Genomic DNA, 25,402 nt, shown 5'->3' on the forward strand with positions numbered 1-25,402 from the left:
GCAGGATGTGACCCATCGTGCCAGGATTGCGCTCCCCGGGTTTGTAGGGCTGCGGCAGGTGGGGAGCAGGGCGGAGAACCGGCCGGGAACAGCGGCTGCAAACGGGGGGAACTACGAGGTTCCTCCTCACTCACCCCAAAATTGAGCTCGGGGTGGTTTGGGCTGCACTGGCAGCCATCCCCATGTCCCTGCTCGGGGAACTCCACGCGTGGCTGCTCCGCGCTGGCTTTCGCTCCCGGACTTGTCCCAACCTGCGGGGACGCAGCGGCTGCGAGCCCAAAGCTCCGATCCGTGGCCGCTCGGCGGGGACAGCGGGGACACGGTGGCCGGAGCCAGGCGGCCCCACGTGGGCCGGAGGCGTCACAGGAGGCGGCCGGCCGGGCGCAGGAAGGGCAGGAAGGGCGCATGGAGGCGGGCGTAGCCGAGCTTTAAAAGTCCCCGCTGGGACGAGCTCATTTCCGCGTCACCCCGGCGGTGTCCTCATGGCCCCCACGGTGCCGCTGGCTGTCCTGGCGCTGGTGGCCCTGGTGGCCCCCGGGCTCGGCGTGGCCTCGGGGCTCGGGGTGGCCCCCGGCTGTGACTACCCTGCCCACCGCTGGTGCAGCTCGCCGGACATCGCCGCCGCCTGCCAGGTCAGAGCCGCTCCTGCTGCCGGGGCTGGGGACAGGGACAGGGTCACCTGGCACGCGGGGACACGTCCCGCCTGCTCGGCCGCGGGGACAGAGGGACGGGGGGACGGGGTTGGGGCACTGCCTGGCCACGATGCCTGGAGCGAGTGCCAGCTGCGAGCATCGCTGTGGCACGGGCTGTCACCTCCGCAGGGATGCTGAGCTCCTGTGGTGCCACACCACGGCATTCCCCAGCGCCCCTGGGCAATGGCTGCGGTCCCTCCAGACCCTGACCGGCCCCTCCCCAGCTGCCGCTGGCACTTCTGCTTTTTCATTGTAAAACAGCTTTTTTTTTTTATTCTGCCCCAAATAGCCCCGGGGGGTGACAGCACCCTGCGAGTCCCATGGGGCTGCAGCTTCCCCCGGCAGTGGGTGCTGAGCCATACCCCAGGCGTGTCCTGGTCTAAATTTGTTTTCCTCTGAAATACTTTGGGGAAGTTCTTGCGGAAAGCCCCAGCACTGGGTGTCAGCCACGCACAGAATCTCGTGCCCCCCAGCCACTCTCACTTCCCTCTAGCCCTGCACACCCTCATCCCCCTTCTACCCCACATCCCGGGAGCTCTTCCCCATCCCTGCAGATACTGGGGAGGGGGAGTCGCAGCTGTATCCCCCCCGTGCACCCCAAAACCTCCCTGCGCGCAGGTGGAGAGCAGCTGCCCCAGCCTTCCTCGCCCCGCGGCTGCTCCCGTGGAGCTGAGCCTGTACTACGAGAGCCTCTGCCCGGCCTGCCGCGAGTTCCTGGTGCTGAAGCTCTTCCCCACCTGGCTGCTGCTGCCCGGCGAGATGTTGAACATCACCCTGGTGCCCTACGGCAACGCCCAGGTAGGATCTGTCCCTCCCTGTGCCGCGGGCGCTTGTTCAGCGCTGCCGGCTCTGCTCAGACCGGTTGGTCCCGCAGGAGAGGAACGTCAGCGGGAAGTTGGACTTTCAGTGCCAGCACGGCCCCGAGGAATGTTTGGGCAACATGATGGAGGTGACGGTCCCCGTTCCCACGGCGCTGGCACGGGGGGGTCCAGCAGCCCCTCACCGCCCGCCCTGTCCCCGTAGGCCTGTCTGATGCACGAGGCCCAGAACTTCAGCACCTACTTCCCTGTCATCTTCTGCCTGGAGTCGGGCAGCTCCGTCACCAAGAACCTGGAGGCCGTATGTCCCCCTCCCCACCCCTCATCCCCACCACTAGGGACATCCCTGTCCCCCTGACCCCTCCATGTCCCCCGTGCCTGGCAGTGCCTGCAGATCTACGCCCCAGAGCTGGACAGTGGCCGCATCACCGCCTGCATGCAGGGGGACACCGGGGTGGCTCTGATGCACCACAACGCCCAACTCACCGAGGCACTGGACCCTCCGCACCAGTATGTGCCCTGGATCACCATCAATGGGGTATGGCAGGGGGGACAGGGTGCCAGGCAGGGCTGGGCACTGTGGGGACACCCCTGACTGACCCCTTGTCCCCCCACAGAAGCACACGGATGAGCTGCAGGCACAGGCAGAGGCCTCACTGCTGGGGCTCATTTGTCACCTCTACCAGGTGGGACAGGGATCTGGGGGACAGCAGGGCTTGGGGACACATTCCCACCCCTGCTGGTGCCCTACTGGCTGCTCTCTGGCAGGGGGAGAAGCCCGAAGCCTGTGGAGGCTCAAAGGCCCCAAAGATGCCATCTGGCTGCAGGCGCTGAGGGACATCGTGGCAGCACCAAGACAGGTGCCAATAAAAAGGATATTTTTTTGGAAAAACATCAGGATCTGGAGTCTTCAATTGGGGGGAGCAGGAAGGAGGTGGTTTTGCCCCAGCACAGTGGGAAGGGGAGAGGGAGCTGGGAATTGGGACTGGCCTCGAGACCTGGGAATTGCCTGCTCCAGAGGTTCACAAAGAAGCCCCTTGAAGATTCCCAGGGAACTTTGCTGAGGAGCAGAACATTTCCTCTCTCCAGGTCTTGGGAAGCAGCTGTGGTGCCCTTTTTTCTCCTCACACTGACAGCATTAAACTCAACCATTTTCAGGAGCACTGGGGCCAAAACCACCCCAGCTGCCCCCAGTCCTTCTCCATTCCCAACCAGCAAGTTTAGGAGAGCATCTTTCCTGGTGGCTCCTTGTGCACTCCTGACAGAAAATTCTCTTCTGCAGACTTCAGGAATTTCCCAGACCTGCTTTCCAAGCAGGAATCTGGGAAACTGAAATCTACCATAAGGACAAGGAATTCCTCATCCAGAGAATTCTCCTCACTGCCTATAGAATAACTCCTCAGTGCTCAGTCCTGGCTCAGAGATTGGCACCAACACCAGCATCTGCTTTGTTTTCCATCCCCCTCATCCTCACCCAGAGGCTTCCAACCACACCACCCCTGACTGTGGGGACTGACCTCAAACCTCTCCTCACACAAGGTGTGACCTCTTCCCCTCTCCAGGACCTCCTGAATCCTCCATCCCAACACTGCAGGCATGAGGCTCATCCCACCACATCCCTCTTATCTCAAGGAGATCCCAAGCCTTGCAGCCAAAGGCACTGACAGCCCCCAAGAGCCACCTGTAGCCCCCTTGAACACTCTGCCTCTCCAGGAGGAGCTGAGGAGGCTGTGGGAGCAGGAGGGACACAGGAAGCCCCAACATTCCATCCTGGGGGAGCCTTTAGCAGCCAACAGCCAGAAGGAACCACTGCCCTGGCACCACAGCCATGGCTCCTGTCTCTGTCAGGCTCAGCCAACCTGTGTCACCTGTCCTGAGCACCCCCCAGTGTCCCCACCACCCCAAGAACAGTGAAGGTGGCAGGTGCAGGCAGGCAGGGACTCTCCTTCCCTTGGGTGACTGCACCTCAGATAGCAGCAAGACCTAGAAAGACACGGGGGGAAAAAAAAGAAAAAAAAAAAGAAATCACAGCATCAGCCATGATGCCTGGAAACTTCATCTCTCTTTATTGTCCATTTCTCACCCAACACCTGGACCCCAAACCCAGCTCTGGGCCCTGGGCAAGCACAGTCCCAACTGGCATGAGCACAGCACGGCACAGCTCTGCTGCTGCTCAGCGTCTGCCTCGAGCATCGTCCTTGCCCCACAACTTCTGTTCCCCGGATCAGCTGCTCTGCCACTGCCCACAGCTCTCAGGGCCATAGAAACTACTTCTGCTCGAGTGCAGAAGGGAAAAGAAAGAAAATAATAAACCCTAAAGCCAACTCCGAAGGATCCTCAGCGCCGCAGGACGAGCTCTCCTCTCCCGAAGCCCTTGGTGCCCTCGGGGCTGTGGGGCGGGCGCAGGACCCCTTCCCACAGGCTGGGGGGCTCGGACAGCCCCTGTGCTGCCAGGGCATTGCCGGCAGGAGCTTTGGCCGCAGGGGAGAGGCTGCCCCAGGGTGTCCAGGCCGCCGCCGAGCTCCCCCGAGGGCTCTCGCTGCCCAAGCCCATCCCGAGCGTAGGGAAGCCCTTGCGGGCGAGGAGAGATCCGGCGAAAGCGCTGCCATTCCCCGCCTTGAAGTCGCTGCCGGGCCAGGTCGGTGGCACCAGGTCCTCGCTCAGGAGGAGGGACGGTGACCCCGAGGCATCATCCGAGTCTGGAGAGCTGCTGGGCAGCGAATCCTCGAGGCTGCGGGGGAAGGTCAGCGCTGCCGCCGGCACCTTCCATCCTGCGCGTTCCGCCTCCCTCTCGGCGCCGGCTTTCTTCTTGCCCCCCTTCCCGCCCAGCCGCACCACCCTGATGCCGCCCCAGTCGAGGTGGCCGAGGCTCTCGAAGGCTCTCCGGGCGCTCTCCAGGCTCTCGTACTCCACCAGGGCACAACACTTGCTCAGCAGCTCGGGGAACCGCGCCGAGTACTTGCGCACGTCCGAGGGCAGCCGCCGGCCCGGCCGCAGGATGCGGATGGAGGCGATGGCTCCGAAGGGGCTGAACATCCTCGTGATGGTCTCCAGGAAGTTCCTCTGCAGCGGCAGGTCCTGCCCGCGGGGCTGCAGCTCCCAGGCCAGCAGCAGTTTGCTGGGGGGGATGCTCAGCAGGTACTCGGGGATGGGGAGTCGCCGCCGCACTTTGGTGCCCTCCTTGTTCACCTCCAGCAGCGCTGAGAACTTGAGGGCGTAGAGGGTGAGGCGCCAGTCCCGGGTCAGGTATTTCACCTGTGGGGAGAGGGTGAAATCCCCATCAGGCTGCATCCTCAGGCAGGGACAACCCTAAATCCACCACCCGGGCAGGCTGGGACCACAATGTGAAGTCATGGCGATTTCATTTCCCCTTCCATGTGAGCAATTTTGGCATCTACAGGGTCCCCAAGGCTGTGTCACCAAGCCACAACTTCCCTCTAAGCCACACCACCAGCGCTTCCCTGGATGTTTTTTTGGTGAAGGGATGATCTCTCCCAAAGCAGTGCAGGGGAAGTGTGGGTAGAAGAGGTGAATCCAGCCCTTCACTGCTCCCCCAGCCTCCCTCCCTGGGAGCAGAGCTGCTGCAGGGCACTGAGGGCAGAGAGCAGCTCTGGACACAGCCTGGAGCTCCCCACACACCCACCAGAGCAGCTCTGCCCACCCAGGCCCACCTTCTTGAAGGAGGTCAGCAGCTTGATGCTCACGAAGCCCATCTTGTTCTTCTGGACGTGTTTGAGGAGGAAGGCATCCTTGGCCAGGTTCTCATCCGACAGGTAGAACTCCACCTGCGCCACAATCCTGCGCACCAGCTGGGGGTCTGGGCCAGAGCTGCTGCAGTCCAGCAGAGCCACCCCCAGAGCATTGCTCAGCTCTCTGGAGCTCCTGGCACAGCAGGGGACACAGGGGTGAGGGGGGCCTGGGCAGCAGAGACACCCCAGACACCCAGGGGTGACCCCAGCCTTGTCCTGGGACAGGGAACAGCAGCAGCCTGGGGAGCCTCCCAGGAGAGGCAGACCATGAACCAAACCCATCCCAGATGTGGGACACCTTCCCTTGGGGACAGACCATGGAAGGAGCAGGTTCAGCCCCTCCTGGCATCCACATACCCAGTGTGGCTCTCCACGATGTCCTCCTGGCTGAGCAGGGAGCTCCACGGGGGAGGGAAAGGCTGTGCCAGGCAGGAATTCCTTTGGGCAGCCGCTGGAGTGCTGCAGCTGGGCTGGGAATTGAGCCCCGAGGGCACTCCAGAGCCACGTGAAGACATTGTCCTTCACCTGGGACATTACACAGGAGAGGAACAGTGCTGGGACACCCCAAGCACCTGGGGCACAGCCCTGCTCTGGGCTGCAGCCCCCAGATCTGGCCCAGGGAGAGGGACTGTTGTGTCCTTACCTGCTTGGCACTGCTGGGAAAGATGGAATGTTCCAGCAGTGCATCCCAGAGACCCCGAGGCACTGAATCCCAAATTCCCCCCAGCTCCAAACTGAGGGTCACAAAACAAAAGGCAAAAAAAAAAAAAAAAAGAAAAGAACAGAAAATAAAAAAAGGAAAGAGAGAGGAAGCCCCTGGGGTGAGGGGGATGTGGGTTTATAAACACACCCTGAAGGAGCTGCAGGGGTGGTTGCAGACCTGCCCCCAAACCTGCCTGCTTCAGGTGAAACCTGTTTGTGGTTAAACTGCCCCAGCTGAGCCCTGGGATCAGCCAGGCTCCTCCTGCCTCCTGCAGAGCCAGGCCAGGGGCCAGGCAGGGTCTGTCCCCTCTGGTACCCAGGGGGGCACTGAGGCCTCTCAGTCTGTGCCTGGTGTCTGTGCCTTGTGCAGGGACAGTGACAGTGACAGTGACAGCCACGGGGAGGGGGAGGGAAGCTTCTGTCCAGGGAATCCTTTGGGCTCTCAGTGCTGCCAGAGCCACAGGGAAATCTTCTCCTTGCAGGAACATCTCCCAGCCCAGCCAGGGAGCAGGAATGGGGTGAAGGGCAGGGCTGGGGGGCAGGATGGCCCCTGGATCCATGGGGAAGGTCTGGGATGAACCATCCCCACGGCTGGAGCCCCATGCTGGGCAGCAGCTGGAGGGTGAGGACATGGAGATGGGGACAGGAGGTGACACTGGGCTGGGGACAATGCCAGAGCAGGGGAGGCTGTGGATCTGGATGGACACTGGAAGGGTTAATGCTGGGAGCCTCCCTGAGCCTATCCTGCTCCAGGCAGGGCTTTGGCTGCTGCTCCTGTGCCCTGTGGCCACATGGACAGGCTGAGGGCTCCAATGGAAGCACAGAGAGACAGAAGGACAGAAGAAGGTGCTGTTTCACACAAAATGACACAAGAACTTGCAAGCAAACAGCTGCTTTCGAATCTGTATTTTTGTATTGGTTCATTTGGAGAATTCTGTCTCATTTCTTTGCAAGTGCCTCTGTCCCTGAAGCTTCCCAGACACAGGTGCCTGTTGGGGACAATCCAGGAGTGCCACTGCCAGGCTGTGAACCTAAAGCCATCCCAGCCAAGGGACACATTCCTTTGGGGACAAACAGGAGGCAAGAGCAGGGCTCATCCCACCCTCCCATCCCTCACAGCCATGCACAGATGGAAGCTCTCCAAGGTGTCCTGGCTGTCACCAGGCCAGCAGCATCTCCCAGGCTGGTGGCACTGCAGTGTCCCCTGCCCCTGCCCCTCGGGCTGCTCCCAGGGAATCCCTGGGCTGTGCCACCCTGCCCAGCTCCAAGGTTGCCCTTCTGGGATGAGCCACAGGGACTGGCAGTGTCAAACTGCTTCTGGAATGCTGTGTCCCTCTGATTTCCCTGGGCTTGGTGTCACCTCCCGGCCACCTCCCCTTCTCCTGCCCCCTCCTGGTGTTCTCTGCTGGTCAGGAAAAGATGGAGGACAAAGTCCTGGGATGGTTGTGCTGAAATCTTGGCAGGATTTGCCCCTCTGGGAGGGGTGATGGAGCCAGGGGCAGGCTGAGGGTGGGCTGCAGGTGCTAACAGGAGGATTTTGAGCTGTTTGTTTCTGCTTAGAGGCAGATTGTCTCAGGGTCAGGAGGTGCTGCCCAGCTCTCCTGGGGGAAATAACCTCCTGCTTCCAGACCTGAGATTCCCAAAGGAAGAGGCTCTGCCTGGTCCAGCCAAGCCCACAAGGCTGGGTGTAACCCAGAGGGAGAGTGAAGCAGAGGCACAGGGGCAAGAGGCTGAGGCTAAACCTTCCCTCAGAGCAGGAATGACCCAGCAATTGTCACATCACTGTCTCACTGGGATCCTCTCAATTAGTCTGGAAGCTTAATTAGAAAATCTTTCCATGGCCCTGTGCTCAGCCTGATCCTCCAGCCTCTTCTCCCCTGAAAGCTTGGCTGTGACAGAGTTATCCCTACACACCAGCTGCTGCTCCAGGGGGAATCTGCCTTCCTGCAGACACCACATCCCTGCCCAAAACTGCTTGAATGACCTGCCCTGGGCAGCTCCTGCATCCCCCCGAGGCTGCTGCAGCACCTCCTGGCACCTCTCAGGGATCACAGAAGAAATGGGACTATGACACTTGTGGTGCAGGCCTGAGCATTGGATGCACATTTATTGCTGTTCAGTTGAGCTGGGGATTCTGTGCAGGAGGCTCTGGGTGATTCTCCAGCCTCCTCACACGCTGCTGCAGAGCTCCAGAGCATCTTGGCATGCAGGGTTCCCTCAGTGGCAGAGCTGAATCCTCAGTGGGAGCAGGGGAGTTAAGCTTTGGTTGCTCTGTTGTTTTTTTCAGACCCTCTTTATCTCATCAGCAGGATCCAAAGTGTGGACTCTGACCCGGGGGAGTTTTTGTGGTTAGTTACATTTAATTCTCACTTCTCTCCTGCCACTTCCATGTGAGACATTTACAGACAAACACCACCCTGGCACAATGGCATGGCACAGAGGGGAGATGTGCCACTGCACACACTTCCATTCCACTTGCCATCAGGAACGTGTTTGAAAGTGTCACAGCCACCTTAGTACCTCTGGAATGAGGAAATCAGAGATTTGGACACAATATACTCTGCTAGGCAAATGTACATGAGAACCCTGGAAAAGCTCACACCACACCCAGCATCACCAGAAACCATAATAATGAGAGCTATTTGTGACACGGCCTTTATTCACAGAGAGATTTGCCCCAGGGCTTTGTTTTTGCAGTTTAGCTTGATGACAGATCACCCCCCTCCTCTGCCCACAACACCCCAGTGCAGCCCACAGCATCCCAGGGAAATCCATGTCAGCACAGACCCCACAGCACATGGGAAAGAGGATAAACCCAGCTCAGCCCCACGGGAGCTGAGCTGCAGGAAAAGGCAAAGGCACCCAGAGAGGGAAATGCCACCAGAGTGCTGAGCCCCCCCAGGGTCTGTGACAGCCCCATTCTAGCTGGGATGGGCTGTGGGGTCAGTCTGAGCTGGGCTGGCTCACCCACAGAGGGGGGAAATGGGAACAAGACCCACCCTAAGGCACTGAGGTCACACACCCTCACCCCTGCCCCGGACCCTCCAACGGCAGAGCAGGACATGGAGCAGGAATTTCACAAACCCCAGGATGTGGGACCAGTTCCCCTCTGCCTGGGCATCGTGGAGGATGGGCATTGCCATGGGATTGCCATGGGATTGCCATGGGATTGCCATGGGATTGCCCACAAGCATTGGGGCACAGGGGGTGATGAACACACTCTGCTTCCAGCTGCCACTTCTTCAGAGTCCTTTGGTATCTTGAGCTGGCCTGATGGCGTCCAGGAGCTTTGGGGTGAAGTGCCAAGCTGGGGAGACATGGAAGCAGGTGGGAATGCTCATCCCATAGTCCCAGAGCACGCCGGTGTCACCGGGATGTGTGGCCTTGTCTCCCAAGCAGGGGACAAGAGACACCAAGTGTCCTGTGCTCCCCGGTACAAGAGATTTGGCAAAGCCAGAGCTGGGGCAGCTTGTCTGGAAAGGCTGGAGGAGAAGGGCCAGGTATTTTTTCTTCTTCTTGGGCACTGATTGGTTCAAGTTTGTATCACAGTGAAGTCTGAGAAGTGGGGAAGGAACCCAAAGCACCTTCCCTGACAGAGAAAGCCTCGTTTCTGCGCCTGGCTCCGGCTGGGGAGGGAGGGAGGTCAAGTTCTCCCAGCCAGGCACATCCCATCTGCTGCTGAGCACAGAGGCTTCCATCCCTTGGGAGCAGACTCTGGAGCTTCTCCCTCCACACTGGAGGGGCTCTGGCAGCCAAACCAGCCCCATCCCAGCTCCTGCCCCAGCTCAGCCCGGAGCCCTTCCTCAAACACGAGTAAACATAAAGAGAAACTAAGAGGCACTATAATATCGCAGCTCCGGGGAGCTCCAGGCTGGGGACACCAAACCTGGCTGTGGATGGCTCCGTGCAGCAGGGGAGGAGCTCAGTCCTGGCTCAGATCTCCTGCAGGGAGGGCCCAGGCTCGCTGCGCTCCCGTTTCACCAGCGGCTCCCCCAGAGCTCTCTCCGTGTCCACCTCGGTGCCCAGCTCGCCCATGTCATCTGCAAAGGACAAGGAGATGGAGATGGAGGTGTGGGAAAATATGCCAGTTAAAAAATTTTGTATCACTTTAGTCAAAGGGTTCTGTTTGTCTTTATCCTGGGAAAAGGAATTTTAGGTTTCTTTCCAGGGCATTGTTCTACCAGGTGAGGTCTGGTGGACTCAGCTTATCAACAGACTGGAGGAACCCAAAAGATAAAGAGCTCTCAGCAGAACATCAACAGGACATCAGTGGCTATCTACAAACATCTACCTCAGACCACCTCCAGCAGGGGTGAAGATATCTGGTCTGGAAAGGACTGATAGGAAAACTGAAGAATGAAAAATCTAATTAACATCAGAGGTGAGGAGATTCAGATCCAATTGGAAACAATACTGGGGGTTTGCTCAACTCTGGACCAATGAACACTGACCCAATACTTTCCTATGTATTTTGACTGCACAAAATACTTGAAAGATCTAGTAAAATCATGTATCATGGAATAATTCTCTCTGCACAGCCGGGCTGTGTGTGGATGAGATGATTTCTGTGGTACATCCTGGCCAGAACAACATCTTGGCCAGATAATAAAGTAATGCCTTGACTCTCTAACATTAAAAATGTTGGAGGGTTTTTGTTTTCCCCGCAGTTTCGGTGACAGAGGCACCAGGAGCTGCTTCCCAGCACGAGGTTCCCCCTCCCACAGCAATCCCACCCTGAGCCAGCAGAGCTTCCCAGGAGGGAGGGGAAGTACCTTTGTCCAGCAGTGTTGGGGACAGGGATGTGAGGTCACCAAACTGAAAGAAAAAGGAGTCACAGGGTCAGTGAGGCTTTGGAGAGCCAAGGTGCCAGACCTCCTCGATGGCATCACCAAACAGTTCCAACCAGCACCCAGGAGAGACAAGGAGCATCAGTGCTGGTGGTGGAGAGCAGAAAGCAAAACCAACCACAGCTTTTGGGGGAAAAGCCTTTTGTTGCCATTTAAACCTCTGGGCAAACACCAAACCCAACAATCAAGGGCAGGACTGAGCTCTGGAATGGAGGGAGAAATTTTTCCCTCTCCCAAGTGATGACCAAGTGCTGGCACAGGCAAAGATGGTGCCTTTTCTCCAGCCCTTTCCATCCCTCGGGCATTTCCCCTCTCCTGGACTCTGCAGTGATGTCAGGGAATGTTTGGCCAGCAAGGCTGTGGTGCCAAGTGGAACCAGAGAGCTCCTTGGTTCTGGGGCTGTGGTGTCCCTCTCAGTGACAGTCTGAGACACCAAACTGCTTTAACAACAACGCTGAAAAGCCACGGAAAGCTGGGCAGCAGCAGGAGCTGAGGAGAATGGGAATTACAGAGCTCAGTGGGAATGGAAGGACACAATTCATCCTCCTTTGCTGGGAAGAATCAGCCTCCTCCTGGAGAACAGGGATATTGCAAGGCTTTCATGCAGGAAAAGCCTGAGGGATGAAAGCCTCCCACAGCTGGGTTTTGCTGGGAGCCACTCTCTGCCTTTCATGTTCCTTTAATATCCATAAAAGCAGAGGTTTTGCAGGGAATAGTGGGAACTCAGCACTGCAGTCAGAGCAGCGTGGGAGGGGAAGGGAAAGAAAAACCAACAGGCTTTGGTTTGCCTGGCCCCCTGCATGAGCTCCATGGAGGGAAGAAAACAGCACAAGCTTCAAGGGGCAAATGAGATCAATTTTGAGCACATAGGCTCACTTTTAAACTCGCAGTAGTTTCAATATTGCTGTCACAGGTTGATCTGGGGCTTTCCCAGAGGGAAAAACTGGATGTGGCTTCAGCTAGGCAGGACAGGACCTGCCTGCAAGCCAGGCACCAGAGTTACTGTCTGATTGGTGAACAAAAACAACCCCAAACCCTCACAAACAGCCCAAACAACCCCATCATTCCTCTTCTTCACCTCAAAAATGGAGGGAGTGGCTGACTGTGCCACATAATGCTGGAGCTTGTAGAGGCCTGGAGAAGTTCAGTTGCTGAAAGCAACTTTTGGACGATTTTTGCTTGGTTTAGATGGGATTTGCCCTGGCAGGAATCCCAAAGTCAGGGCTGGCAGTCACAGGCTGTGCTGGGAAGTGGGGAAACCCTTTCCCTCCCTCCTCCAGGCTTCCAAAGCCCAACTGATGCTCAACCACCCCAAACCCCAAACCCACCAGCTCAGGGCAGATACTCCAGGAGCTCAACCCTTGTGCCAGGCACTCAGAACAACTCAGTCAATCCTTTTTGTTGTGAAACCAAAGGGCGCGGTGTGGTTTGTGAACCAGCGGTGTCTCTTGAGCTGCTCGGTTTGGGTTGGTTTGTGGGGAATAAAGGATTCTCACCTCTCCCATGACAGCAATTGGGGTCTCCCCTGTTGCCTGGGCCACTCGGTGCTCCACCAGGTAGAACATGTACTCATCATAGAGCAGGCGGATCAGGTGGAAGGAGCCGAAGCTGGCGGCGCTGCGCAGGGTGAGGTCACGGATCACCATGGAGCTGGAAAACAGCCAGCAATCACAAATTTGGGTTCTTTACACCTGATGGGAATTCTGGACACAACACTGTCGCTGCCTCTGAGCCAAAAGTATCGAAACACTTTAAGAAATCGGTTTACTGAGCATCCTATCCCCATCCTGAAGGGATACAGAGACAAACCTCTCCCTTCTGGAGCACAAGAGTTTCATGGGAATGAAGAACTTGGCCTTGGCTTTTCAAAGAAATCTTTACACACCCTAAACCTGATGCAGAAATCCCCCCAAAACGAGAAATACAACCTACCTATAGAAGGACCACTTCAACAGGAACTGCCTGGCTGCCTTGGGGAAGCTTGGGCTGCCCTCGTGATGCTTCAGCACTTGAGTGACAACATTATCCAGCCAGCTGGCCCACTGGTCCAGAGAGCTTTGCTGCTGCAGAGTGAGCTTGAAATCCTGCTCCAGCTTCTGCACCATGCCCTCCTCACACTGGCACACCCATGAGGCCTGCTCCTGCTCAGGAGGAAGGGTCACAGTTACTCCTGCCCTGCTCCTGCTCAGGAGGAAGGGTCACAGTTACTCATGCCAGGCCTGCACAGTGTTGTATCCCAACCCAGGAAATCAACTTTGTTTCTAGTAAGCAAGGGCTGTGAATGGGCTCTGAATCTCATCTATCAGGACCACAGTACAATATAATTTTTAGAATTATATTATTGTTGGTAGCACTTCCTTATTCTTCACTGAAAGAGTGGTAAAGCATTGGCATGGGCTGCTCAGGGAAGTGGTGGAGTCACCACCCCTGAAGTGTTCAAAAAATGAGAGGACATGGGGACATGGCTTAGTGGGCATGGTGGGGCTCAGTTGAAGGTTGGACTGGATGACCTTGGAGGAGTTTTCCAGCCTTAATGATTCTGTGAGTCTTACAGAAGCTCCTTTTCCACAGTGAGATGGAAAAGTAACACCACAACCATCACCTCATCCATTCAGCTGGGCTGGCAATCAGACTCTGGTCACCAGCAGAGAGCCTGGCTATGGAGCCCCACTGCTGGAGGAGGTGAGGAGGAGAGGAGCCCATGGGTCACCTGCCCAAGGGCTACCTGCCTGTGGATTATCTGCCCGAGGGTCACCCTGTTCATGGGTCACCTGCCCAAGGGTCACCTGCCTGTGGATTATCTGCCTATAGGTCACCTGTCTGTGGATCACCTGTCTGTGGATCACCTGCCTGAGGGTCACCTGTCAGTGGGTCACCTGCCCGTGGGTCACCTGCCCGTGGGTTACCTGTACGTTGGCGAAGTCCACGCGGTTGAGGTCGCTGAGCATCTGGTTGATCTGGGACGTGTTCTGCAGCACGGCGCGCGCTGCCTGCGCCAGGTGGTTCAGCGATGTGTACCTGCGCAGGGTCTGGGCGAAGGCACTCACCACCCCCACCTGAAACACAATGCCAGGGGCTGCAGGGCACTCTCTGCTCCCTGCCCAGCTCTGCACACACAACAGACAGCAGGGGAGTCACCAGCCCTGGAAATGTTCAAAGACCACACGGATGTGGCACTTGGGGACATACTTTGGCCATGGCCTGGGCAGTGCTGGGGTAATGGTTGGACTCAAATGATCCTAAAGGTCATTTCCAAACGAATCCTTGTGCCAGCCACTCAGAACAGCTCAGTCAATCCTTTGGCACAGGTGGTGGTAAAACATGGTGAGGGCACAGGGTGGTTTGGGAGCCAATGGTGTCTCTTTAGGTGCTGCTTGGTTTGGGTTGGTTTAGGGAATGAAGGATTCTCACCTCTCCCATTATGGCAATTGCTGTCTCCCTAATTGCCTGGGCCATGCAATGCTCCACTGTATTCTCATCACAGAACAGTGGAAGGACCCAAACCTCAATGATTCTATGATTCTATTATTTATTTTCTTTAAACTAGCAGGTTTTAACACTCTGCCTCCAGCAAAGATGAACAAGGTGGGAACAGGCAGCAAGAATCCCTGGCTTTAGGAGAGCTGGAACAGGAGCCTTGGGGCAATGCCACTCACTCCTGTGCTTTCCAGGAGAACAGCCTCATTCCAGGGCAGAGAAAACAGGGAATGGTCTCCCAAAGCTGCCAGAGCTCCAGAAGTGTTTGGACAATGCTGCCAGGGATTCACAGGGTGGGATTGTTGGGGTGTCTGTGCAGGGACAGGCGTTGGACTGGGTGATCCTTGGGGTTCCCTTCCAGCTCAGGAGATTCTAGGATTCTGTGATTTTTCCCCCACAATGCTTTATCTGCAATTTCAGGACACAGGAATGGCTCCATGGACAGAGCATCATCAACTTCTGGTACAAAGGAACCATCCCACCTGTCCTCCCACTCCTTGCTGATTTTGGGTCAGAATCAATCATTACACCCCCTCAGGAGGCCAAACCCCAGCAGGAATTTCCGATCCCTGTGGAAAACTGCAAGATTCCCCCACTGGGCCCATCTCTGCTCACCTTGGTCTGCACGACCTGCGGGGGGAATTCACTCATGGCATTCATCAGCCACCCTTCCAAACTCTTGGCAAAATTCCGGATGGCCTGGGTCAGTGTGCCTGCAAAGAAGGCTGCAGAGTCACAAAGGCTGTCCTGAAGCATTTTTGGGTCCCACTTTCCAGCTAAGGACTGTTGGGCAAGCTCAGCCTGTGGTCTGGTTAGCTGAGATCTCAACTCAGCACCAAGGAAATCAGCTGGGTTGATGCACTCAAATTATTCTTTAATGGTATTACTCAAACTGTTATTCTGGTTCTTACTCTTATTCTTTTATTCTTACTCTTATTCTTATTCTTACTCTTATTCTTATTCCTATTCTAACTCTTTCTTATTCCAGTTGGACTTAATGATCTTAGAGGTCTTTTCCAACCTTAAATGTTCTATGATTTTTATTTTCTCTCATCCTTTTCTTATTCATGGCCCTTTGGAGCACTTTTCAAGTGTTGAAATCTGCTTTTCAAAGATATCCTCATGCCCCAGTAGGTGACAGCCCCCAGAGGGACATTTGGGAAGCCAAATCAGAGGGAAAACCCTCAATATTCCATCATTAATCTCCCAAAAAGATGACCCCTGATTTCCAGGAGTGCAGAAGGGGACAGGATGGTTCTGTGCAAACCAAGACCTTCAAAGGAAGCACAACCCAAGGAGTTTCTACATCCAAACTGTGTTTTTACCCAGCTCCTGGCCAAAATCAGGAGATGTGATGTGCAACCCACCAAATTTAAAAGGCATGGGAGCTCCCAGGAGGTACAAAATACCCCCAGAGCAGAGCTGCAGGAGGAACACTGCTGTTGCCATAATATTTCAGCCAAAACAAACACCTCCAATCGGTTTTTACAGTGGAAATCTTTGTGGCAAGTGGTAGCCACAGTTAAATCAGCCTGAGGTGGGGCTGGGGGTACTCACTGGGCACTGGTCTGAGCACATCAGGGATGAGGATCTCCACCAGGGCCTGGTACAGGATGTGGTCACAGCTCCTCATCCACTTGAGGATGGGCTCATACTTGCACAGAGTGATCAGCTTGTCCTTTGGCAGAGTCCCTTCAGCCTCCTCTTCACTGCAGCAGGAGGAGGAGACAGAGTTAGCAGCAGGTTTGCATTCAGTTTGCATTCTCTGCATCTCTAACTCCAATTTTCAGCAGAAAAAAGAAGTTTGTGTGCCTTCCAGAAGGAAATGGCTGCCTGCTAGTACAGCTCTTGTCTCTGCCAGCACCTCCCTGTCCTTGGAGCCAGAGAAGTTTTCCCTCAAATCCACATCTGCTGGTGCTTGGCCTGCCTTCACCTCTTCCATTTGCAACCTCATCACCTCTCACCTTCCTGTTCATGTGGGAGCTGAGCTTCAGCACAGTCATTTCAGCCCCCAGAGGCTCAGCTGGGGACTTCTTACAGCCCCAGCTGCTCCCAAAACCTCCCCACCCCTCTGCTCTCCCCTCTGCTCTCAGCCTCAGCACTGGGGACAAGAACTTGCAGCCAGTGCAGGAGCAGATCAGCTGATGCTGAGAGATAGCAGAGATGATTTCAAGGTGTTTAACAACTCCAAATGCTGAATGGTTTCAGAAGGAAGGAGGCTGAGTGTTTGGATGAGAACAAAACATTTTGTCTGTAGCTGACTGAGGTCCATCCAGCTTGAATTATTTTCACTTTGCAGGTGGATGGACACTTTTACTGCACAAGGTAGGCACTGGAACAGGCTGTGCAGGGCAGTGGTGGAGTCACCCTGCTGGAATGTTCAAAAACGTGTGGATGTGGCACTTGGGGACGTGGTTTAGTGGTGACCATGGCCATGAAGGGTTAATGGATGGACTCAATGGTCCTGGGGAGCTTTTCCAACCTCAATGACCCCTAATTGTCTCAATTAGAGACAATTCTCTAATCAGAGCAGACACTTTCTTCAAAGCTCTGAATTTACAATATTAAACACTCTGATCCTCTTCGTCTCAACCCTGCAGGGCAACAAATACTCCCAAATTCTCTGAAGCACTCAAAAAGCCTGAAAACATTCCATGCATCTTAAAAAAATATATATCACATCAAGCAATGGAGCAGGGAAGGCTGAGGAGTACCTGGAAGGCAGAGCAGTGGGGCCATCACTAGGGGGTGCCTTGGGACTCCAGAAGGATTGCCAGAGCTTCTCGATGTAGTGGAACTGGAGGTTCATCACAACATCCAGCGTGGCCTGACAACAAAGAACACCTCGGTGTCAGCTCACAGGTGAGAAAAGTGAAAATTAGTTCACTTACAGGAAATTATTTACAGGGAAAACAAGGGAATTGGCACTGCTTTAGTAACCAACCTAATATAAAACAGGTCACACAATGAGAAAATAAATATTGGAGTTGTAATTCCTGGCAAATCAAGCATTCCCAATTATATTCAAGTTTTACCAAAGAGTGGGATATGAGATGCTCACATGGATGATGTCCTACAGCAATTAATGAATTAATTACAAATAATCACCAAATCATATTGCAAATATTCACCTCGCAGTGTCTCCTGTAGAGAATCTGCAGAGTTTTCACGTCGTTCAAGGTGAAACCTTCTTGTAGGAGGACATTACCTAAATCAGGGGCTGGGAACTCGGGGAAGACATGGGTTACATCTGGAAAAAAAATTTGGGAAAGATGGTGAGAGTTAGGAAAGCTCAGACTATAGGTGAGCACAAGGTGCTGCTGTCACTCGGGGCTCTTTCATGTTCCCACAGGAAAAATGAGGCTGATAATTCAGTCCTTTTCCTGATTTGTGCTGTTATACTGGGAAAAGGCAAACAGCCACAGCCCAGTGGATTCAGTGAGGAAAAGGAAATGTTTTCTGTCTGTTTGTAATAAAAGAAACAAGAAAACATTGCCCTCATCTACCACTCTTCCAGCAGAGTTTCTCTGAAGCCTGAAAAATGTCTCTCTGGTATTTTGAGAGTGCAGTGGGGAATAAAACTGGGCAGCAGAGATTTCAGGAGCTTGGGTTTGCTGCCTCAGCTGGAGGTGATGGACACAGATCCAGGCCCAGGAAATGCAGGTCTGTCCCACAAGGAGAAGGTCCATATGGATCATCTCCACTCAGATCCCCACTACAGCTTTTGCAAGGAAGAAATTTGCTTTTCCCCCTCTGAGCAGGCTTGGCAAGATGTCCACTGTTCCATGAAACTTGGATAAAACCAGATGGATTAAAAGCATCTGAGGGATCCAACAGACCTGTGGGCTCAAGGAAAAAGCCTTCCAGGGGGAACAGGAGTCAGCAGATAAATTTAGCAAGTGTGACACTACAGAAGCTCACAGAACACATACCATATATAAATATATGTCTGAAAAAACACAAAATACTGCAGATTTATTAGAAAACAAATACACACCAGTCAGGACTTGCTGGACAAGACCTTTCCCTTAAAGCCCAAATCCAAGATGTGGAATAAATCACCCAAGAAGTCTCCTCACCTATGAACTGCTGATGGTGCTGACTCTGAGCAGCCACTGACTGCTCAGGTGTGGTGTGGGGGTTGCTGTTGGCTGCAGTCTCTGCCATCCCATCCATCTTCTGGGCTGCTCTGTACCTAAATTCCCAGGAATCAGGATGGGTTAGGATCCACACAGACAGGAGCAAACAGCTACATGTTATTTACAGAGCCAGAGCTGGGAGTTCATGGAGTGGTTGGTACTCCAGGTTGCACTCTAGGCTGATCATTTTTATCATGGACTTTAGGGAAAGTGAGAAGCTCCTTTTGAAAATCTCCCCCAAGACAGAATTGAAGGGTTAAGAAGTTTGGTGACAATAAAAAATAAAAAAAGAGAAGCAGAGCTGGAATGGGCTCCAGAGCAGACTCTGTCTCAAGCACTGACTTGTGCATTTATTTTCTGTTTGGGAGCTGAAGAAAAAAGTTCTCCATCTCCTTCTGCATGTCAGCAACAACCAGAAGTTTCCATGCTTCCAAAGGGCAATTCCAAATCCCTTTGCACACTGGGTTTTTTAAAATTACTCAGGCCTGAGATTAAACATGGCACTAACCTGCACTTTTGCCCAAGAAAAGCTCCCCAAATCCAAACAAAACCTGAAATCCACCCAAAGACAGCACGAGCCCCAAAGTCCTTCACATTGATTTGGCACAAAGATCTCCATAGGTGAGATCCTAAAGCACTTTGGCTGTGGGGAGGTTGGGAAAGGTGGCACACAGGGTGGAATATGCTACTGGCAAACAGAACAGGCAGATAAATCCCATTCCACGGAATTCCAGAAGATTTTGGGTTGGAAAAGGCCTTTAAAGGCCATCTAATCCAACCTCCTGCAGTGAGGAGGGACATCTCCTCCCAAAACAGGTTGCTCAAAGTCTCATCCAACCTGGCCTGGAGTATTTCCAGGGATGGAGCATTAACTAGGATGCTTTTTGGACCCTTCCACAGCTCAGCTCTGGCACTCCAACAATAGCAACTTCCCAAGCAGAGGCAAATCCCAGGGACCTGCAGAGTGTTTTGGGAAGGGCCTGGGAGCTCCTACCTTTGTTTCTGGTGGATGGGCTGCTGCCTCATGGCCATGTACTGCGTGTCCTCCTGCAGGCGGTTCAGCGGCGACTCCGGCTTTAGGCGAATCCCGTAGTAGTGATATTTGGAATTTCCCCTGAAAACACCGATTTTGTCAGTGGCAGGGACACTGTGGCCCTGGCTGTTTGGAGAAAAATCCCCATTTCTTGCAGCACGCGGCTGTTTGAGCGGCTGGAGGGATGGACTGATGAAATGCCATCACCCCCTGGAAAATTTCAACCCACATGTGGCCAAGTGCAGTGACATCCACACTTCAGCCCAGCCAGGTTTGCTCCAAGTGACCCATGGGGACTGGGGAAGAGAGGAGGAAAATGTTCCAATACAAAGTGTTATTAAACAGAGTGACAGAAAGACCACAGGGGACACTTTGCTATTTGATTAGGGTTTAAGGGTTTGTTTTTTTCCATATAAACAAGCTTCCATCTTTATCTAGACTTGGATAAAATGAGCCTGAGTGAATAGTCCACTATGAAAAGAAAAATGTCTTTCTGTTGCCAGCACTTCTGCAGCTACAGCCACAGGCTTTGATGTGGTTTTGTCCTTGGAGCTGCTCATTTTTGTAGGTTTTGTAAAAATTGGAAGCTTTCTCCAAGCACAAGGGGCTGGAATTCTTTCTCCCTTGCTCCTTAGGAGAAGATTCCATCACATTACAGAGATGTGTCAGCTGAAGCTTTTCCACCAAAGTGGGATTTTTTGGTCCTAGTGGGTGTGAGGACAGTTCTGCAGCCATGGACATGTGGTGACAGTGTGTGCCATGTGGCTTTAGCAAATTTGTCACCAAAAATGGGTGAATTGAGTCCTCAGAGGGAGAGAAGGCCAAGCTAGAGAAACACCAACATCATCTCCAGAGCACAGAGAGGGGAGGATTAAAATTCCTTTGCTGCGCCACTAAAACAAGCACTGGAGGCACCTTAAATCCAAGGATGCTTTCATTGGAAAATAAAAGAAATACAAGAGAAGGGTATTTATCAAATTGGGTTCTTCTTTTGTTGGGGAAATTTTCTCTTTTCAAGGGGTTGAATTGTTGGGTCTTTGTCACTGCACCAAAGGGTTTTACACACACACTGCATGTTCAGCCCTGCCCTAAGTGATTTTCAGTGTCTGCAAATGAAATAATAGCTGCCTTTATAACCTAAAATTACAATGAGTAAGAAAATAATGCAGGTCAGCTCTTTCCATACTTTTTGAGGTTCACTGTCTCCTTCCCAGCCTGCACATTTCCAATTTGCAGTGGGTTTTTTGCTCACTTGTTTATTCTTTAATCCTTGATGAGATTAAATTTTTCTCCTCTAAAGAAATTACTTCAGAGCTCTTGCACTTGACCCAATCTAAAGAAATCCAAATACTCCCCTGCTCTTCCTACAACTGTCTCCTCCACATTCCAGCTGTGGAATGCCCTAGACACATCTGGTTTTGTTCTTGTTTAAAAGGCTAAATCTCGAAGCTTGAATTTCATTATAAAATCTTCAACAGTCAGAGCAATGACTATTTTATAGGCACTACATGACCAACTTTTAAAATATTATGAGGTGGGATAAAGATGCTCCCTTGGAGGACACATCTGTAATTGCAGGAGTTTATTTTCTTGTGCTGCACTTTTTCTGCAATATCTTAAAGATCTTTGATGGTTTAGAAGAAAATAACCTCACCCAAGATTCAGCCTGATGCTTTGGGTATTTCCCAAATAAACCATTTACAGCTTTACAGCTTTTCTGCATCAAAGCTGTGGGCACAGGGTCTGTCATGGAGATCCTTACTGGACTCAAGGGGAGAAATGGCTTCACTGAGCCAGAATTTTGGGCTCTGCAGTGGAAACTGAGGATGAGCGACTTCATCTCTGTCAGACAATGTAGAATCTCAGAATATCTTGAGTTGGAAGTGACCCACAAGGATCACTGAGGCCCTGCACAGACACCCCAACAATCCCACCCTGGGCATCCCTGGCAGCATTGTCCAAACCCTCCTGGAGCTCTGGCAGCCTTGGGGCAGGGACCATTCCCTGGGGAGCCTGGGCAGTGCCCCAGCAGCCTCTGGAGGAAGAACCTTTCCCTGAGATCATCCCAAGCCTGACCCAGCTCCAGCCATTCCCTGGGCTAACAGCATCCTAATGGGATCAGGAGCAGCTTAGCTTCAGCTAAAACCCATTTCCCCACCAAATCAAGGTCGGTTCTTTCTGTAGCTCTCAGAAGAAACACCTAAACCTCCTCCAGCTGCTCAGAAGCTTCTCAATGCATCAGAGATGCAGCAGGAGGGTTGATTTTTGGCTCCTTTCCTGCGGATTCCCACCAACCTGGTGCCCAGGCGCCGAGTCCTCAGCCCCATGAACACGGAGCGGATGAGTTTGCCGAAGGAAGCAGCGTTGACAGGATCCAGTTTGTGCTCCTGGCAGTGCCGCAGGTAATGGTTGTACAGGGAGCTCCTGGGCAGGCTGACACCTTCTGCTGTCTCGTAGTTATCCAGCAGCCACTGCAGCTTCAGGCAGGGAAAGATAAACAACATGCGAGTCTACAGAGGGCTGGGGTATCAGGGAGGGTCGGCGCTTAAACATCCGTCGGATTTGGGAGTTCGAGAGAACTGAATAATTAATTAATTTATACAAGTTAATTAGTGTAAATTATAATTTATATAACTTTATGTTGCTTTTTAGGACGGCAAAAGCACCCCCAGCCCAAACAGAACCACTGATGTTTCATTAAAATACAGTCCTGCTGCCACCTCAGTGTCCACCTCGGGTTCGGATGAATTCCTGCAGAGCCAAAATAAAGCTGTAAAAAGCTGCATTTTCCAAGAGAAAGAGATCTAGAGATACTGCCTAAGAGGAATAAATTTTAGGGGAAGCAAGTTGATGCGAAGTCTTTATTAATTTGAAGATTGGCATGTCTGCAATGGCTCCCTTAACAATAAAATTAACGGTTGCCAAAGCAACCTTCCAAATCTGAGGGAATCCATCTATTTTGCAAAATTTACTGTCTGAACTTCTGACACGGCTGTTGATTAAAATTTGCAATTAATATAAATTATTTATACCTAGATAGTCTGAAAGGGCAGGTCCAGCACACGGTGTCAGCACAGAAATTCAAATGCAAAGCCCCCAATCTCCTTTAATTGACTAAATGACTTCAGCATCCATAAGAGAAGAGTTATAATCAGCGCAATTTGGAAAGAACTGGATGTACAAATGGACTAATATCAACAGTGGTGGTAAAAGCCCTTTCATTGTCATCAGGGATGTTTGGGATTCACATTTTCCAAGCTTCCCTCTCTGCCCAAACCTCCACCCCTGCACCAGAACCAGAACAGATCAGGGCAAAACCCTCAGGTTGTGGATGCCAAAATATCAGCCACAGCATCTCCATACAACTGACAGTCCAAGCACATACTGGAATTGAGCACAGATTTAGGAATCAGTGGGATTTGACACAGCCCCTGGGTCTGCATGCTGACCAACCCTCAAACCCTCTCCACTATCCTCTCTTTTCTCCCATTTTCTCTTGGTGACACTTCAGGGTCCCAATTCACCAAGGGACAGGAGTTTTACATCAATAACTCTGTGAACATACAACCTGAGCTGTGTGATGACATCTCAGGCACCTCCCTAAGTTTCTGTGTCTCACATCCCACTCTGCTCCTGCAGCCCCTCAGGGTGTGTTCTGGGGGTCTCCCTCATGGATCCAAATTTAAACTACACAAAGGGAGCTGGATCCAAAACTGCAGTTCAAGCTCTACAATGAAAACTATTTCATTCAGCCTGGAGAAGAGGAGAAGAGAAGGATCCAGGGAGAGCTCAGAGCTCCTGCCAGGGCCTAAAGGAGCTCCAGGAGAGCTGGAGAGGGACTGGGGACAAGGGATGGAGGGACAGGACACAGGGAATGGCTTCCCACTGCCAGAGGGCAGGGATGGATGAGAATTTGGGAAGGATTTCCTCCCTGTGAGGGTGGAGGGGGGCTGGAATGGATTTCCCAGAGCAGCTGTGGCTGCCCCTGGATCCCTGGCAGTGTCCAAGGCCAGGCTGGACAGGGCTTGGAGCAGCCTGGGACAGTGGAAGGTGTCCCTGCTATGGCAGAGGATGGCACTGGATGGGATTTAAGGTCCTTCCCAAACTATTCCATGATTGATGATTTGGGTTTGATCCAAATCCAACCACAGCTTCCCATGGTTGGACCCTTCAGCTTTGGTGGCCTTTGGAGCAGAGCAGACCCAGCTGGAAGAGAGAAAAACCTCCTGGCCATTTTTCCCTCTGTCCTGCTTTTCATGGAGCCACTTTTCCCCCAGTTCCTCCTCACCCCAGACACTCTTTGGGGTGCTCATTCTGACCTCCAACCCCACAGTTCCCAGATCTGATGTTTGTTATGATCCATAATGATCCTTCCTGCTCTCATCTGCAGCACTGACATCCCTGGAAGCCCCAAAAAGTCTTTCTGTGGCCCTGAGCTTCCCCCAGCCCTTCAGTTCTCTCAATAAAAGTGGACCCCAGTGATTCTGACATAAAACACCAGCAGGAATTCAGTTTTTAAGTTGTCCACACCTGTGCTCATTTTGATCCATCCCCTATATTTAAAAGATTATTGCTTAAGATTCTTTCACAATTTAAAACCAGGTATTTTATTTAGCCTGTGGAAGACACTGAATGTGCATCACCCTGTTTAGCTCCTAAATCTTAAGCCTTAAGCCCTTAAAAAAATATAAAAGTTTCATATTACTATGGAAAATTCAGATACAGATAAAACCCTCTCATTTAAATGTGATCCTGGGCATTTTTATTCTAATCCCTGGTATTTCTAGAAGATTCTCTTCATCTCCCAGCTTCCTTTTCCTGCAAATGTCTTTTTATATTCCCTTAAACATTACAGAGTTTCACAATATGAACTCCCACTATTGAATTAGAAATTTATTATGAAGCACACAAAGGAGCTTGAAACAGAAATCTGTCAGAACATAAATAATTTCCCAAACATGATTTTTGCTCTTCCTGCACTACTAATAACAGATTGGGCCCTTAGAATGAGAAAATTAAAGATTCTTTCCATTTGTATTCCTTATTCTGTTTGCTTTCTGAGTTTTGCTCGGTTGTGACAATCAGATATTCTCCAGTTTATTTCTGTTTATGCCACAATCAGGTTCCAATAAAATCACTCAGCAGCCATATGCTGCTGTGTTTGTTAGAGGCACTACAGGGGAACATTTAATTTTCATTTCTACCTTAACTTTGTTTCTATCTGACTGTTTGGTTTCCTTTGAAAAAAATACTCTTTATCAAAAACTTCATCTTTGTTCGATGCAAGGGTGGAAAAAGCCATTCTTGGGGCTGGCTGAGAAAACAAAAACCTTTTTTGGAAGGTGCAGGTTTGGAGAAGTTTTCTTGTGGCCACTTCCATGAAATATAAAAAAGAAACCATTTGTGGACCCTATTTAAGGTGTTTTTAGCTGGAACTGTGAGTCCCCACTCAGCTGTGCTCAGAGTTAGGACAGAGCCACTCACTCACAGGAAAGAGTGAAAGAATTCCAATTTTTTTTTAGGTATATTTGGGGTTTTTTGCTATTTCATTTTGCAGACAATGAGGAAAAATTCCATTTTCCCCCCACTCCTGCCCATGCTGTGGATATCCCAGAGCCACAAAGCCTCAGACATCCAACTCCTCCAACTTCAGGCACTTGTGTACAGAAATTGTAGATATTTTTCTCCAATTTCTTTGCATCACCTGCAAGCTCATGACTGGCAAAGAAATAATCCCCTGACCCTGGCAGGGCCTCTGTCAGGCTCAGTTCCACTCACACATTGCCCTGATTCCATCAGAACCATCCTGTACCACTGGGGAGCAGCAGGAGCTTCACCTTCCTCACTAGATATTTCCAGTGCACTTAAATGACCTCTCAGAGATTTTTTTGAAGCCAAATTCAGTTATCAAGCTCCATTTCATATTGATTTTAGTTAGATTATGT

The 25,402-nt window shown here is 52.4% G+C and overlaps 3 protein-coding genes across 9 annotated transcripts in view; 1 reads left to right on the top strand and 2 right to left on the bottom strand.

Moving 5' to 3' along the window:
* The first annotated feature begins 370 nt into the window (after positions 1-370).
* On the top strand, positions 371-2,402 carry IFI30 (IFI30 lysosomal thiol reductase). Its single transcript, XM_085040680.1, has 7 exons — positions 371-632; positions 1,311-1,490; positions 1,567-1,641; positions 1,716-1,811; positions 1,896-2,048; positions 2,128-2,196; positions 2,279-2,402. Exons 1-7 carry the CDS (start codon positions 483-485, stop codon positions 2,342-2,344), a joined length of 789 nt encoding a protein of 262 aa, XP_084896806.1. The 5' UTR covers positions 371-482; the 3' UTR covers positions 2,345-2,402.
* A 1,151-nt stretch (positions 2,403-3,553) lies between these two features.
* Positions 3,554-6,277, bottom strand: LOC146426270 (la-related protein 6-like). The gene is made up of 4 exons (XM_085040679.1): positions 5,903-6,277; positions 5,617-5,784; positions 5,182-5,392; positions 3,554-4,765 (listed from the first exon to the last, which is right to left on the bottom strand). Exons 2-4 carry the CDS (start codon positions 5,772-5,774, stop codon positions 3,848-3,850), a joined length of 1,287 nt encoding a protein of 428 aa, XP_084896805.1. The 5' UTR covers positions 5,775-5,784; positions 5,903-6,277; the 3' UTR covers positions 3,554-3,847.
* Positions 6,278-8,600: 2,323 nt separating this feature from the next.
* Positions 8,601-25,402, bottom strand: part of LOC146426271 (DNA-binding protein RFX2-like) — a 61,175-nt gene continuing 44,373 nt past the window's right edge. For all 7 annotated transcript variants that reach the window (XM_085040664.1, XM_085040669.1, XM_085040668.1 and 4 more), the window contains 12 exons: positions 21,753-21,934; positions 19,419-19,538; positions 18,365-18,480; positions 17,417-17,535; positions 17,000-17,112; positions 15,843-15,994; positions 14,901-14,998; positions 13,715-13,864; positions 12,741-12,949; positions 12,305-12,458; positions 10,734-10,776; positions 8,601-10,001 (listed from right to left, as the gene is read on the bottom strand). In XM_085040664.1, the coding sequence (XP_084896790.1) occupies positions 9,895-10,001; positions 10,734-10,776; positions 12,305-12,458; positions 12,741-12,949; positions 13,715-13,864; positions 14,901-14,998; positions 15,843-15,994; positions 17,000-17,112; positions 17,417-17,535; positions 18,365-18,480; positions 19,419-19,538; positions 21,753-21,934 (1,563 nt within the window). In that variant the 3' untranslated portion in view covers positions 8,601-9,894. The remainder of the gene's footprint in view (positions 10,002-10,733; positions 10,777-12,304; positions 12,459-12,740; positions 12,950-13,714; positions 13,865-14,900; positions 14,999-15,842; positions 15,995-16,999; positions 17,113-17,416; positions 17,536-18,364; positions 18,481-19,418; positions 19,539-21,752; positions 21,935-25,402) is intronic.

Source organism: Lichenostomus cassidix, chromosome 28, assembly GCF_008360975.1.
Source record: "Lichenostomus cassidix isolate B80296 chromosome 28, HeHo_3.0, whole genome shotgun sequence".
In the NCBI taxonomy this organism is placed as follows: domain Eukaryota; kingdom Metazoa; phylum Chordata; class Aves; order Passeriformes; family Meliphagidae; genus Lichenostomus; species Lichenostomus cassidix.

Coding starts and splice junctions, on each gene's coding strand:
- IFI30 (XM_085040680.1), top strand. CDS start 483: ATGGCCCCCACGGTGCCGCTGGCTGTCCTGGCGCTGGTGGCCCTGGTG. Junction 1,491..1,566: donor TGCCCTACGGCAACGCCCAG/GTAGGATCTGTC, acceptor TTGGTCCCGCAG/GAGAGGAACGTCAGCGGGAA. Junction 2,049..2,127: donor CCTGGATCACCATCAATGGG/GTATGGCAGGGG, acceptor GTCCCCCCACAG/AAGCACACGGATGAGCTGCA.
- LOC146426270 (XM_085040679.1), bottom strand. CDS start 5,774: ATGTCTTCACGTGGCTCTGGAGTGCCCTCGGGGCTCAATTCCCAGCCC. Junction 5,393..5,616: donor ATCGTGGAGAGCCACACTGG/GTATGTGGATGC, acceptor CTGCTGTGCCAG/GAGCTCCAGAGAGCTGAGCA. Junction 4,766..5,181: donor TGCTGACCTCCTTCAAGAAG/GTGGGCCTGGGT, acceptor CTCTCCCCACAG/GTGAAATACCTGACCCGGGA.